The sequence below is a fragment of the Leuciscus leuciscus genome (assembly GCF_965113295.1).
Source record: "Leuciscus leuciscus genome assembly, chromosome: 24".
NCBI lineage: Eukaryota > Metazoa > Chordata > Actinopteri > Cypriniformes > Leuciscidae > Leuciscus > Leuciscus leuciscus.
The window spans coordinates 9,681,918-9,698,171 of NC_138723.1; the positions used below are offsets into that span (position 1 = coordinate 9,681,918).

The 16,254-nt window shown below is 36.9% G+C and overlaps 2 protein-coding genes across 6 annotated transcripts in view; one reads left to right on the forward strand and one right to left on the reverse strand.

Moving 5' to 3' along the window:
• Positions 1-16,254, forward strand: part of anxa3b (annexin A3b) — a 255,961-nt gene that overhangs the window by 182,735 nt on the left and 56,972 nt on the right. The window lies entirely within an intron of this gene.
• lhx6a (LIM homeobox 6a) lies at positions 1,229-15,716 on the reverse strand. Of its 4 annotated transcripts, none has more exons than XM_082158822.1 (9): positions 15,182-15,716; positions 14,344-14,415; positions 13,679-13,861; positions 11,778-11,899; positions 5,335-5,552; positions 5,147-5,247; positions 4,289-4,384; positions 4,022-4,196; positions 1,229-2,959 (listed from the first exon to the last, which is right to left on the reverse strand). In XM_082158822.1, the coding sequence occupies exons 1-9, from the start codon at positions 15,257-15,259 to the stop codon at positions 2,880-2,882; spliced, it is 1,125 nt and encodes a 374-aa protein (XP_082014948.1). In that variant the 5' UTR covers positions 15,260-15,716; the 3' UTR covers positions 1,229-2,879. The 4 variants fall into 4 exon arrangements, with proteins under 4 accessions (XP_082014948.1, XP_082014947.1, XP_082014949.1 ...); XM_082158821.1 differs by having other exon boundaries at positions 1,230-2,959; positions 5,335-5,555; positions 15,182-15,712; XM_082158823.1 differs by lacking the exon at positions 14,344-14,415 and having other exon boundaries at positions 1,231-2,959; positions 5,335-5,555; positions 15,182-15,712.

The window sequence follows — 16,254 nt, forward strand, 5'->3', positions numbered from 1 at the left end:
AGGTTAGTCAGAGATTATGTCTCAGTGTGTCTTTTGAAAGAGAACACGGGATATGCGAGCTCAATCCTGTGATGTGGCCTGACAGGGAATTCCTGTGTGTGATGCTGATGGAATCAGTGATGGAGTCATTACTGCACACACTGACCCGTGAAGGGTCTGCCAGCTCCTCCATCAGCCTGTGATTGCTTCCTGCTACACTCGTGCACACACACCGGCACATGCGTCTATACCACAGGCAGAAATTAACCAGGGCTCGGGGCAACAACGAAAAAACTCTCTGAAAGTGACAAAAACCATCCAGATATAATATCTATAAATTATCTGTAATATTTCATACATTTCATAATATCCTAACCTGTCATAATAATAACTTGTAGCAGTCAGATATAAAATCTGTGTTTCATGTTATAAAAGAGTGTTTTATAACAAAATACTGTGCCTGGATCCGATGGTAATGCCATGGTCTTGAATAAAAAAAATCTATCTATCTATCTATCTATCTATCTATCTATCTATCTATCTATCTATCTATCTATCTATCTATCTCTATCTACTGTAAAAAAAAATTATGATCTATAAATTATGACAACATATGAGTTAAAGATGAGTTACATTGCTTTAACTCATCAAAATAAGTTAAGTTAAACTTTTTTTATATGTTATAGAAGATTCAACTAATTTTTTTAAGTCAGTTTAATGTAATTTAACTTAAAATGATGTAAAACATCCAAGCTGATTGTACTTAAAAAAAAATCTCTCTCTCTCTCTATATATATATATATACACACACACACAGTAAAAAAGCAATGTTTTATAGAAAATGTGGTATTGTATTTTAATACAACAGATGTTCTATTGAAAATGTAAATTAATTTAACACTGTCTAATGTTTCTCCTTGTTTTAAAGTAAAAAATGCCTCAAATTTCATAATATATATATATATATATGAAGAGGTCAGGTGCAAAAGCCTCTAAGTGCCATCTGAAATTTTCTTCTATAATGATCATTTTTATAAAGCTTGTATATTTAAGTAATTTCACTTAAATTACAATTAATAGGTCATTTGCATTGCCATTTAAGTGAAATTATTGAACTTAAATATACGAGCTCGATAAAAAATGATCATTCTAGAAGAAAATTTCAGATGGCACTTAGAGGCTTTTGCACCTGAACTCTTCATATATATGAAGAGAGAGAGAGAGAGAGAGAGAGAGAGAGAGAGAGAGAGAGAGAGAGAGAGAGAGAGAATAGATGGATAGATGACATGAAAATGTTATATATAGAATAGATAGTTAAGTTCTGAGGAAAATCTAGCAATCAAATTAACAAGAGCAAATTGTGTTATTTTGTCAGGTTATAAATTAATTTCATTTATTTAAAAGAAAACATTTATGATGCACAGCCATAGAAATAGTTCATTATTTTATTTTTTTTACAAAACAGACATGTGGAAGTGGGGGAAAGTGCTTACAGGCTACCTGTCATAATAAATACAAGAATGTAGAGGCCTTGTCCCTCATCCAGAACACAAGAATGTCTTTCTCAAATTTAAGTTACAATTTCAGACTTTCCCCCCGGTTTCAGAGCTGTACACCCAGCACTCCTGCTCTCTGGTCACAGCTGAGGCATATACGGCACACATGTATGAAGAAAACAATGAAACACAGACACATTCGTCTCAGGACACTGCTTAAATAAAAATACATTACATGTACATTTTCTTTACATGTAGCTATCTTTACATTTTACTCAAGTGCTCTTTTTAGTCTCAGTCGTCCTCTTCCTTTCCATCTTTTGCACAAAATAGTGTTGTCTTGATCCTCATGTTTGATATTTTCTTTCTCTCTTTTTAGTACAACTGTTGAGAGCACTGTTTTCAATTTGAAATAATCTCACAGTAAGATCAACGTTATTTGTCGTGTGTGGTTGCAGTAAACTGGTAGGACAACAGTTATTGCAATGCATTTTTGAAAATAATAAAATTAGGGAAGGTTTAGACATCCTCAGGACCTTTGAAAAATTCAACCTTAGACTAGGAATTCTTATTTTAACGTGTCACTTGGATCTAAAATGAAACAATCAGTTTCTAACAAACAATCTCCTTTCAAAACAAGATGTCGGCAGTTATTTATACAATTAAATGATGGACTTAAAATTTAAGAACAATTTTATTATTTTTAAAATGAAATCTGTGGAACAATCAACCCTGCTGGCCTTATTAGGCCCCAGAAAACACGGATGCTTTGCATATGGGTGTAAGAACAAGACAGCAAGCAAAAGTGAAGTCAACTTAAGTTTTTTAAGTAGCGTCAATTCGTTTCACTTGCTTAGCACGACTTCCACGTTCAATCGTGGCGTGTTTCGGTGAGGAAAAAGAGAGAAAATATGTCTTACCACCTGGTCCTATGCCACTTATTTCCCATCCACATCTCTTGTGCTTTTCCCTTTTTCAATCTAAATGTTTAACACTGATGCTGGTAACTTTACATTCCTTTTGTTTGCATTCAGAGTCTCCAACCGCTGAACAAGAGTCAGACGAGACTATCAGGAGAAGGGGCGAACCAAGAGCGCTAGTCTGTTACAGTGTGTGCTCGTGTCTTTTTTCTTGTCTTTCTTGTGTCCAGAAGTCCAGATCCTGGTCTCGGTGATGCAAGTCCTAAATTCACAGGTCACATATTATGCGGTTTCCCTTAACCATCCGCGACTAGATGCAAGTGAGTAAAATCCCGTCCAGCGAAACCAGAGAGGAAACAGTCTCTCTCCTTGCGAGTTCAGAGGTCAAGAGCAAGTGGTACCGTGACCTTCTCCTTCAGCCTGTGGGGTCGGCGCAGGAGTGATTGGAAGGTCAGGGTGAAGGGGTCAGGGGTCAGTGCGAGCGCTAGCGGCTGAGAGGGAGCTGCGGGAGCGTCATGGCCTGATGAGGGAGGCTCTGTGAAGTGAGCATCGAGAACGGATGACCTGCCCAACCAAAACAAAATCAACAGATGCTAATGTTAATCTCTATCTATAGTGATCTCTAAGTATCTTCAGGTCAGAGAACACACTAGTTACCAATTTAGCTACCAAAGTATATACTAGGCAAAAGTTAAGATTTTTTGAATGAAAGTGTTTTATCCTCACCAAGACTGCATTTATTCGATTCAAAATACAGTAAAAACAGTAATATTGTGAAATATAATTACAATTTCATATAACTGTTTTCTATTGTAATATATGTAAAAATTTAATTTATTCCTGTGATTTTCAGCATCATTACTCCAGTCTTCAGTGTCACATGATCCTTCAGAAATCACTCTAATATGATGATTTGATGCTCAAGAAACATTTCTGACTATCATCAATTTTGAAAACAGTTGTTCTGATTAATATTTTTATGGAAACTATGATTCATTACGATTCGAAAGTTTGGGTTAAGATTCTTTTCATGAAAAATAATACTTTTCAGCAGACACGTTAAATTGATCAAAAGTGACAGTAAAGACATTTATGATGTTACAACAGATTTCTATTTCAAATAAATGCTGTTCTTTTGAACTTTCTATTCATCAAAGAATCCTGAAAACATTTATCATGAATTCCACAATAATGTTAACATAAACTGTTTTCAAAATTGGTAATAATAAGAAGCATTATTAATAATTGAGCAGCAATAAGAATTGACAATAATTGAGCATCAGATCATCATATTAGAATGATTTCTGGAGGATCATGTGACACTGAAGACTGGAGTAATGATGCTGAAGATTCAGCTTTACCATCACAGGAATAAATTACATTTTAAAATATATTACAATAGAAAACAGTTATTTTAAAGTGTAATAATATTTCAGAATATTACTGTTTTTTCTATTTTTAATCAAATAAATGCAGCATCGGTGAGCAGAAAATACTTATTAAAAAAAAAAAAAAAATATATATATTATATATGTGTATGTATATATATATATATATAATTTTCTTTTTCAATTATAATTTTTTTCCTTCTGCTTTAATGACAGCAGTACTGGAGGAAACACTCACTTTCGATGTACCCGTGCAGGGCCACCATGCGCGCTCTCTCAGGACTGCCGAAAGGGGAGTAATGCAGCTCGTCGGGCAGTGAGGGGGGCATGCGGGCCTGCGGGTGAGCTTGAGGTGGGCCGCCGTGCTGTGGAGTGTGCTTTTTATGTCTCGCTCTGCAGTTTTGAAACCAAACCTATGAAAATACAACCAATTGTCAAGGCAAGCCGTCTCTATTTACTGAATTTGAACGGATTAAACATTGAATGGGACTATAAGTGAGATCACCTGTATGACTCGTCTACTCAATCCTGTCATGTCTGCCAACTTCTGCAGGGTCTGAGCGTCAGGGTTGTTGTCCTGTGCAAACTGCGCCTGCATTACCTGTGCATGAAACAAGCGTCAAATTAACATTAGGTCGTTTACTAGGGGAAAAACGTCTATTTGTAAAGATTTTCTATATTAAAATGGCAAAATAATAATTATTTTTTTTAATATAATGAAAAATTATACAAATAAAAATCAGTACTATATATATATATATATATATATTTACTACCAGTTATAGTTTTTTTATGTTTTTGAAAGATGCTCACCAATGCTGCATTCATTTGACAAATCAGTAAAAACAGTAATATTGTGAAATATTATTACAATTTTGTATTGTAACATATTTTAAAATGTAATTTGTTCCTGTGATCAAAGCTGAATTTTCAGCATCATTACGCCAGTCTTCAGTGTCACATGATCCTTCAGAAATCAGTCTAATATGATGATTTGATGCTCAAGAAACATTTACTATTACAAGTTGTTGTTTTTTTTGTTACTGTTTTTTTTTTTTTTTTTTTATCAAATGAATGCAGCCTTGGTGAGCATAAGAGACTTCTTTCAAAAATATTTAAAAAATCTCAGATGTTCCATTCCAAACTTTCTGTAGTGTATACATTAAGTACACAGTATTGGTTGCTTGCTGATAGTGCCACATGAAAGGCAAAATGCTGTTCCACATGCGTCTAACGTGAAAGCTTTGTAAACATCGAATGGAACTTAAAAATGAATTCATATTAGACAAAAGCAAAACCAAAAAGGGCGCTTTGCTTCCTCATCTCAGACATCCACATGCCACTGTGTGTTTGATAATCTTACCTGCAGTTGTTCCGCAGTGAAGGACGTCCGTGCCCTTTTGGCCGGTTTCGGTTGACTATCCTGTTCCGACGGCACCGCCCCCTCCAGAGTGAGTCCGCTTCCTGCGCGAAAACCCGGGAAAAGGTGGTTAGGAAATCTTTTTTTAGATCAATGAGACTTAAAGGGTAACGCATCCGAAACACACGCACCACTCTCAGCGGCCCGTTTCAGGTTCTCCACCATTGTGTCGTAGTGGATCCGACACAGTACTTTCTCCTCCACCAGCCCGAACTCCTCGCCTGTGGACAGCTGGCGTTTGCAGGAGAAGCAGGCGAAGCAGGCCAGATGGTAGGCGTTGCCCCTGGCTCGCCGGACCCAGTCGCTGGCGTAGATCTGCCGGCCACAGCGGGCACACTTTGTACCAAACCTACTGTGAGACAGAGAAGGGCTTGGGCATCAATATACTCATTCCATAAACAATACAATACATGTGCTTATCATTACAACCCAAACCCTAGTATAATAACAGAAGCATTTTCTGTGTAAATTATGCTTGTTTTGAATTCATAGTGTAATGGTATAACATGTATTTCAGTTTATCAGTCAAGCGGGTCTCTTTTCTCTCCACAGAAAGCTCTCGCCAGAAGAAGACAGAATACAGATAGGCTGAACCGTGTCCAAAAGATAACCACTAAACGTGTCAGACACGGCTGTAAAACTCTCAGCACAAACAAACCACTAGTAACTCTCTGAGCAGCGGGTCGGCAGGAAATGTCTGCTGATAAACTGTGCTGATAGGATCCATAAACTTAAAAGATTTTATCCAACAAGGTGTGTAATGCATGGAAGACATCTATTTTTAAACCACCTCCACTTTTTTTTGTGTGAAGGAATTCAAATATAATGTATTCACATATCCAATATAACATTGTTTTAATCATTTAAAAAATATATAATTAGTTTATAATATTATTATTATTAAATATTAATTTATAATATGTGTTTTCAGTTGAATGAACAGGATAGTAATTATCAAAAATGTTCTTAAATTAAATAAGCAATATATATATATATAATGTCATTTCAGTTTATTTTACAGGTTAGTGATTATCAAAAATATTCTGCAATATATTAATCTCAAACTGCTTAAATGTTCAGACATAATTCAATCTTTTTTTCAGATCATTTCAGTCTCAGGGTGTTTTTTGTTTTTATAAAGTACATTTTTAAAGAAATGTATTTATTTATTCGTTCCCTCATTCTACCATTGCCAGAATATCTGCCATTCTCCCTCAAGCCGACATGTCATTGAATCTTGTTTTTTGTTTTTTTTTGTTTTTTGCACACCACATAGTAATTGGTCTTTTCTTTCTTGCATCTGTATATTTATAATTAGTTCAAATTATATAATACACTGTTATGTGTTGATTCTCTAATGCAGAAATGGAGTTTAGATGTTATTGATGTTTCTGCTGACGTTACATGTTAATCATTGCATTCTCTACACACATTCCATATTTAATTTATCCCTGCATTTTCAGCAGCCATATGGCCGTGCAGTTGCTTAAAACACCTCTTCTGTGATTCTGCGATCAACAGGACTTGATGAACAACCCTGCGGCGATACAAACCAACAGCAAATACACACAGCCTGCTATAATGAAGTGTTATTTTGACTGGACGGGGCTGACCATGCCGTGTGTTTTTTGACCCAGACATCACGTTCGGGTGACCAAAGAGAGTTCCAGTGTTGAGAGGACTAGGAGAGACTAATGCTCTGCAGATGGCCAGTCACGGCCCTTTTTTGGCCTGAATCTGAGCCCTCCCCCTTCCTCCTCCACCACCACACCTCTGTCATTGGGAGCTCTTGTGTAAACAAAGTGTCATACACAACCTCCTCAGACTGCAAAGAAACACGGGATATCAAGATAGCCATGTTTCCCTCGTATACGCTACTGAAGAATGATGACACCGGCCCCTCGGGGGGTTCATCCACTGGAAATGACATCAGAGCCCAACCAGGGAGCCCCGTGGGGCTCAACAAACCAGGAAACTTGTGTGCATGTATAATCATTTGTCTCTGCCAATCAGCACTTGAGCAGGATGAGCCAAGAAGCAAGAACAAACCTGAATCAAAAAATATTTACAGTCCACTTATGTGCAAAGTATCGATACATAAAACACGCCTCGCGTATTAATGCCTGCAAAAAGCATGCGAAGGGGTTTCTGTGTACACTGCACACCATACTCTGGCAGCATCATTCCAGACAAAGAATACAACGATTGAGTAATGATGCATTTCAGACGTGTGTTTAGAGGAGAAACATTGTGGAACGGAGCCGTAATCTGTCATGGCAGTTCATTTACCGCAAAACCTCTCAGAGAAGCCATAAAGATCTTAAGGGGGTTTTGTTTTTGTTCAGATCTGCCGCACGTCTGATTGTGCGTTGTTGTGCTTATACTGGATTTATTTCTGTCCTGCATATCATAACTCGCCGGGGGAAAATTCCTGCAGCCGCAAAGCGTTTCCCTCAGTTCCACAAGAAATTCACCTTTGGCTGGAAAAGAGAAGCTTGTGGAAGTACAAATTCGGTTGATTAAATGCGATATAGTCTTGGAGGATTATAATCTGGGGGTAAATCTCCCTCTCAGAGACTGCTGAGACTTATCAGGGACGATTGCTACGGCAAGCATGGCTATTGCTATTGCTCGTGGTGGTTTTTCCAAACCCTGAACCATGAGTATTAAATTTGGTGTGTAACTCATCCCACCCCACTGTTTGTGCTACGACCATTAATGATACTGTAAATCTGAGGTGTGCTTTAACATTTCTTAGTGATCGGATTGGTGATTCCTGGCGATTGTCCGAGAAAAAAAGTCATATGTCGAAGGAGGGATTCTATCATATCTAGAGACCAGAATAAAGACTGGCACTGACCAAATATGCCTACTTCCATACTATATATTAAACAAAAAGGCAAAGGAGTAGTATTTCCAAATTTGTACACTAAAAAAACTAAAAGTTGCTGCCTTAGATTTTTAAGTACAATCAACTTGTATGTTTAAGTCATTTCAACTTAAATTACATTAAACTGACTTTAACAAATGAGTTAAATCTTGTATAACTAATAAAAAAGTTGAAAATTGCATCACTTATTTTTGCTGAGCTGAAGCAATATAAAAACATGTCATAACTTATTGATGATATCATTCTTTATAGTGTAGTATTCGAAAAACGGTAGGTGAAAATTACCCGGATCACCTCCTTCATCCGGCGAGACTCGGAAGCGCGCATGATGTACACTTTACTATCCCATGAGGCCACGGGAGAGAATTTGTGAATGCAACTGACGCCGTAGATCACATGATGATGACAACATGGTACGTGCAAACTTTTTTCAAACTACACACATACAGATAGAACATACTTTTTTAACAGTATGCAGTCACAGCATTGGACTTCGGTTTGGTAACTCTTTGTTGGAGCCTATATTTTGGTATATTGTCTCTCTTAACCTAAAAAAAAAAAAAAAACTTTCATTTTGTCATTATAATTTCAGTCACTCATATAATTTGCCCGCATTCTCCACCAAGTTGAGTTACACAAGCTCTGTTTACTTCTGCTAGCATTTAAACACAAGGAGTCCTGCACGCGCATATGGCCATTACAGTACGTCACCTCCTCCAAATCTACAGATCCAAACCCACTCGGGTTACGCCTTACTCCATCACCCTGTCCTTATCCTTTGGTTCCTCTGATTAACAGCCTCCTCTGACTTCCCGTGTGGCCTGACGCTCGTGCCTTTGTGGCTGTTTCTCTTTAGTGTAGGTACAGTCTCCGCTCTGACCCGTACCGCCAAATCTACCCCCCCCCCCACCCCCACCCCCACGGCACACGGAGCAAACCCACTTTGATTTCCTGTAATTACACTCTATTAGAGCAGCTGTCAATCTGGCCCAGATGAGAGACTAACACAAATGAAACATATCTCCTTGTGTTTTGTTTTCCTTCCTTGCAAGAAATCAATGGAGCTCCTTTTCCTTTCAAGCATATGATGGCGGTCCTCTAACGGTGTCGTGCAGCACCAGCGAAACAATCCAGCTGCCAGAGAACAAACACAGGTACACACAACTCTCAACATCACTGCAGCCAAACATCTGAGCATCAGAATGTTGAGCATCAAATTGATTCATTGTGCAATTTGACTGCGAGGCCAGTGCATGACATTTAACCTTAAAACAACACACTGCAGGACATTTATTTCCAGATATATAAACAGAATTTGTTTCAAGCATGTCAAATGCTACTCTCTACTATAACTGCTAGCGGTTATGATCTCGACCTCTTTATGTGAAAGATACAATTGGGTACAAAGGCTCAAACCGACTAAAAAAAAAGGTGAAAATCGCTGATATAGGACTTGACAGGAGGGATGTTTCAGTGGCACTGGAGAAAACACACACTTCAGATCACTGAAATTGACTCCACAAGCATGGAGCTATTACTGTCTCTTTTACAAGGCAAACATGAATACGTTCTGCCGGGTTTCTGTGAATCCATGTCAGAAATAAAAACATATATACCATCCTAATTAACTTGCATAATTATGCGAAAAAGCTGAGGCTGTATTTTGTTATGCAGAGACCAGCATAAACCCCTGTGGTTGCTGTTTTGACATACAAAACTGTACGAAAACTAAATAAAATACCGTTTGAGGGCAATGTATCACTGTATAAAAATATTGTTGGTTTAGCTGAAAAAAGTAAGTAACCTGGTGTCTAATTTGAGTTTATTGAAATTTAAAAAATTAGGTTATACAATGAAGGAGATTGGTTTAATCAACAGAAACTCAAAATATTATGTTATCTAAACCACATAAATTATCTAAGGTGATTTGACAAAATATTTCGTTTGTTTTTTGACAGTGTAGCTATTTGAAATATCTGAAAATTTGGATACTGGAAATGTGCATTTATTTTAAGTGAATTATTTATCTCTTTCTCTATAAATCACATGAAAATCACACTTCAGATTTCAAGGTCAATTCGAAGAAATGTGAATATTGTTGGCATATTTTTTTTATTTATTTTTTTTTTACTTTATTTTTATTGATGATTTTTCAAGAAAATGTCAATAAGGGAAATCAGGAAAAAAATCAAACAAGCAAAAATAAACAATAGAACAGGGGGAATACAGTAAGTATAAATTCACATGGGCTATACAGTCATTAATTGCTTACATTACGGTAATCAATCCATTTCCAGTATTTTAGAAATAGGTCCTTTTTATGGGAGTCAATTCTCCCATATTGTATATTTCTTTAACAATTTCTCTCCATTCACCAAGTAAGGGGATGTCCTGCTTATACCATATTTATGATATTTAATGCTAATAAAACAATGCACATTAAATCACTTGAGACTTTGAAACCCCGTCTATTTCATTTAACAGTCTTCACCGAGCTTTTTCTCCCATTTCTGAACTCGTCGTCTTTAGAATATGCTTTCATCCCGAATAAGCTCCAATCCACTAAAATTCCATTTTGTGGCAAGCTTTCTTGCATGCATTCAAATGTCCTTGGTATACATCCTCTGTGCCAAATTCTCCTCTTGAAATCTCTCGTGTGTAAACAGCTCTAGCCACTGAGAGATCCTGACGCCCTAGACTCGACCGAACCGCCGTTTGCTCAGTGAAGATCAAGACACTGAAGCATCTCTTCAGATTATTGGCCTTAACGTAGAAAACAAACCCTCTCCTGCTGCATTGACTTTAAAGGGGCCAGTCATTCACATTGACGGGCAATAAGCAGGGAAGGCTGGCCAATATCATGCCATTCACAGGCCTTGCTGAGTGCTCTGCAATCATGCCATATCACAGCCCTTGCACCCTCAATGCAATTCCACAGCTTCCCTGTCGGATCTCCCTCACTCCATACCTTCCCACGAGCACATTACTGGATCTCAACCAGAGCTCCATACTTTCGAGATCTTCAATTCTTTAACTTGGGTTTGATTTCTCACACCATTCAATTGCATACAAGGGAATAGTGGCAAATGTAAACCAACTAATAATCAAGTAATCAAGTTCTATTTAGATCTGCCATTATATTACTACTGGCATCATCTCCTATTGTGGGCCTTTTTTTTCTTCACAATCCAAAAGTATACACTGCACAAAATGTGCTTCATGTGATAACATCAAAATTAACCGGTCAAAAATATTATTTTATATACGTCAATTGAAGTATTTTCAGCTGTAAAATATTGACTTCCAATAAGCCACAACATTATTTTGACCACAAATAAAATAATTTTGGTTTTATTATTAAACAAGGCAAGTGTGGAATCTCTAACAGATGCAGAAATTAGCAAGAAAGACGGAATATTTCTAATAAGTCGATTGCCATAAATAATTATAATGTTATATGAGGTCTTTTTCACTGACTTAATCACAATTAAACTCAATTACAAACTCCATCTTGTGCAGCCTATTTTTTGTTGTTGTATGAAATCTTTTTTTTTTTTTAGCTTTAAACCATAACACGCTACACTGACGCAACATATTTTCATCCACAAGTAAATATTACGCATGCATTTCCTTTAAGCGCACACCTGATATTTCTGAGGACAGAAAGTGAAAAACTTACCCTACCTGAAATAATCCATTTTACAGAAGATTTCCTTGTTTTTAATGTAGCAGCTGTTGTGTTGACGTAGTGAAGTCCTGCACACGGAACATTCCAGACACCTCACGTGCCAGATCAGATTATTAACCTGCAATAAACATAACAGCGAACATCAAAATATAATAATGATGATGGAGATAATAATAAAAATAATAGCCTAATTGAAATAAACGAAATAATGATATTTCTTTTAAAAGGCCACGTTTATGCACGGTGGATGTTTTTTTGCATTTCGTAAAATTCGTATTATTATAAAAATTAAATGTCAACGTGTATTAAAATGATTAGGTCAAAACTAACACGTTTCTTATTTGAATAATCCCAAAAATCACTGCCATACAAATATATGTTAGGCTATAAAATAAAATGTTTAGTTTATAATTAAAGTTGTGATTAAAAATAAAAATAAACATTTTTTATTTATTTTGTAATGATATCCTTAGAATTGCGTTGTATATAAAAGTGTTTAATTATAAATGTAGATGCACGCATGTTAAGTAGCCTATTTTTAATTGCACTAGAAAATGTATAATAATAATTTGATAATAATAATTTGTTAATGAAAACTGCAACATATTCCGTGTGATTACTGATATTTTAAACTTGATTACTGATATCTGAAATAAAAAATTATGCTTTTAACCATGTTTTCTTTGGGACACACGTGAGATGCATCTTAGACTTAAATGTTTATTGAAAAATTCTGACGAAATAGGACGAAAGAGGCTCGCGCGTTTTTACACCTTTACAAAGGTTTTACATTTTTAACTTGTTTGATGCATTTTCAGACTCTGAGAAAAGATTAAACTTAAAAAGGCGTCTATAAAGATGGTTCATTCTGACAAAACTGTAATAAACTCACACGGGTTGTTTTATTAGTTTCCGCAGAAAAAGCAAAACAAACACAGACAGATCGCGCTCTAAAGATCCTCGCGCGCAACACACGCACTTCCTGAAAAACAAGCAGCCCGAGAGCGCGTGCACGCGACGATGCTCTCAACATCTTTACTTAAAAAAACAAAAACAAAAAAAACAAGGCTATAAATGTTTGGAGCCAAAAAACGACAAATAGCAGGAAAAATCTAAATCTATATCTAGGTCTATTAAAAAATATTCGCAATATTTTAACCTTCACGATTTGCTGAGACTGACTTTACTAGCCTATTTATATATAATGTAGCCTATGTGTAATAATAATAATAATAATAATTATTATTATTATTATTATTTTAAATTAACCTCTTTCCCCCTTCACATTATTTAAACATGTTCCTCTGACCCAACTAAAACACAATATAGGCAGATATTACAGAAACTTTAACCAATCTGTTATATCAAAGTAGACAATGCATTGTTCAGAAATATGATCGTTTCTGCTTGTGATAAATTTTATCCTAGCAAAAAAAAACGAAAAAAAAACCACACACACACATTGTTGGACTACATATAAGTAGTTTTTGTAGCCTATTTACTCATGTTTTATAAACCCCTAACACACGTAGCCTATACACATAGCCTAACATTTCTTACTAAAGCGTTTTATCATTAGAATCGGTTTTCATAAGATTACGGAAAATCACAAATGTTAAAGTAGCCTAAGACAACCGTGGTAAAGTAGCTTATAGCCTATATTCGATCTACTAAATTTGCAGCGGTGTATCATATCCCAATAATGAGGGTTAAAACTACAGACAGTCATCTAAAAATAATAAAGAATGCAAGCAACAATTCTTTAGCCTACTAGCCTAATTTCAATCTAATGTTGTTTGCAAACGTTTTTACAAAAGTCAGTCAGAGGCTCAAATCAAAACAGTTGACTCGCCACATGAGACGACACACACACACACACACAGTCACGCGCCCGTACCTTGAGCAGATATCGGTCGAGGATCTCGAGCCCGCAGCTCGCGCACACGTTCTTCCCGGTGGACGGCACGGACGAGGCGCTGGACGGGGGCGAGCAGATGGACGGAGTCGACGGAGGACTGGGCGAAGAGCGCGGGTCCTCTTTCTCCATATTAGATCTGTGAGATTCTCCGTCAGACTGTGACTGCCAGTGAAAATAGAGCAATACATATCTCACTCTCACGTGAATTATGTTTATTTACTTGACAGGAATCTTCTGAGAAAAATAATTCAACCCAGTAAAACTGAAAAAGTAAAAAAATCAAGTCAGCGTGCAGTGATTTGCTGACCCTTTCCGAACATTTCGAATTTAAGTGTGAAGGAAATCGAAACTTTTCAAACTCATTGAGTAGGAAAGTCTGAAAAGCTCGTGGAAACATAAAATTATAGATATAAAGACGATGGCCCTGTCTAAGAGGGAAGCGATTGACATTTAAAAAGCCTTTCTAAGCGCAAAAGTTGTTTACAAAAATGAAATAATCCAAGAACACACACACACAAACACACAAAAATGCATTATATCAGTAAAGACTTTTGCATTCTATCTGAAGGCCTTTTTCTGCAAAAGCTCAACGCACCGATCTAGCAGAGACCCAATAAAGGAGCACGATCGCTCCGCGCGCTCACCATCGCGTGTCCGTGTTGCGCGTCCACGCAGCGCGAGGCTCCCGGTGTGCTGTGCGAGTCTGGAGAGATCACCTACAACACAGGCAAGCCACAGTGCTCCACGTCAGGCATGTTCCCTGCTCTATATACGCGTCCAAAACAATAAAAACCGCTTTTAACTGTGCATTGAGAGCCTCGCGACAAAAAGCCCCTGTTTTAATGAAGCGATTTAAATTTGGATTGATTTTTTCCCCACACTTAACCCGTGCCTCTTCCCATAATCGTATTTCCACGCAATCCAGGGAGCTGAAAAAATAAACTACCTGCAATTACAAATAGCTTGAGATGCTCGCGATAAGAGGACCCCAGAGTGTCAATTTCAACTGCCAATCAGAGAAAGCAACGGGCCACCCAAAGAATTGCAAATTTGATTTTTAATGGCAGTAATTAAAATCTAATTTTTCCTCTGCAGACTTGGCATGTGAAGTGGATGGACCGCAAATCACACTATTCAGAATAGATCCTGATTCTCATGACATCACTTTAAGGTGAAGATGTTGCAGGCTGCAGAAGATGATGCTACACAGTGCCTTTTATTTCCATGCAGTTTGATGGATAACAACAGACATTATCGTTATGCACATGAATAAGATTAAACAAATGTGCTGCCTTAATTTTTTTAAGTAGGCTATCCTACAATCAACTTGAACGTTTAAGTCATTTCAACTTAAATTGCATTAAACTGACTTAAAACAACAAGTTGCATCAATTAACTTATTTCGACGAGTAAAAGCAATGCAAAAACATTTGTTGTTATAAATTATTGATCATATAATGTTTTACAGTGTAAATGTCTTACCTGTTTTGAGGGAATTCCTTCGGATAGAAACTGATTTCCCTCTGATAGAGGGGCCAAAGCCTCATTTTTCCAATACATTTGACGGCTTAACCTTCTTTAGATATAAATCGCTTCAAGCGGGATTTTTTTGTTAAATATTCCTTATCCCATGCGCCCTGTCCGGTAAAAGTCGGTCTAATTTGAACCTTAATCGCCGTTCCCTCTCGTATAGTCAATCAATAACGACAATAACGATCAATAATCTCTAAGAAAAACCGTGTAAAAGAAGTCTTCACATTCGTGATAGGTCAGTAAACCGGGAGCTAGACGCGCCGAGCGCGAGCGGTTCGTCGGGACGCCTTTTTTAGAACCGTTTGCAGGATATTTCCTACTTTTTCCCTCTTTTGGGATGCAGTTGCTTGAGTACAGGAAGTGGAGAAAATTGAGGGGCTGGCAGGTTTTGCTCCTGCTCTCCTCATAGGCAGTCAGAGCACAGCCTACCTTCTGAAAGTTTACAGATCAGAGGGGAGGGAAGAGATGTGGCCTGAGTGTGGAGCGACATTTTGTGATGCTGTTTGGGCTTTAATTGTCTGACAAATCAGCGATTAAAAAAACAAAACAATGCTGGGCTTCTAAGTCAATATTAAACTGGGCTGTTATGGGTATCGAGTGTATTTAACATTTAATTACAAAAAATAAAAATGTTTGTTCATTTCAAATAATTGTAAGATTTTTTTTTATATTATAGCCTACATTTGATTCATAAATTGACCTATAAAATATGCATGATCTTCCAGTTTATAGAACATAAAATATACCTAGGCTACCAAAAATTAATTATTCTTACTTTTAAAAAGTAGGCTAATTAAAAGCATTATTTGAACCATTTTCTCGTTTAAACACCAGAATGTTCCAAATTAATATTTTGGTTGTATTTGTTGCATTGCAAGCTTTTGTGACGCACAAAAAAAAAGAAAGTGTTTGCGACATTGCATCGCGTAATGCAATGTAATGTCCAAACGTATCATTTTGATTATTTATATTATCGATTTTGTGTATAGAAGTCCACTCAAGCAACAGGGCGTCGTAATCTG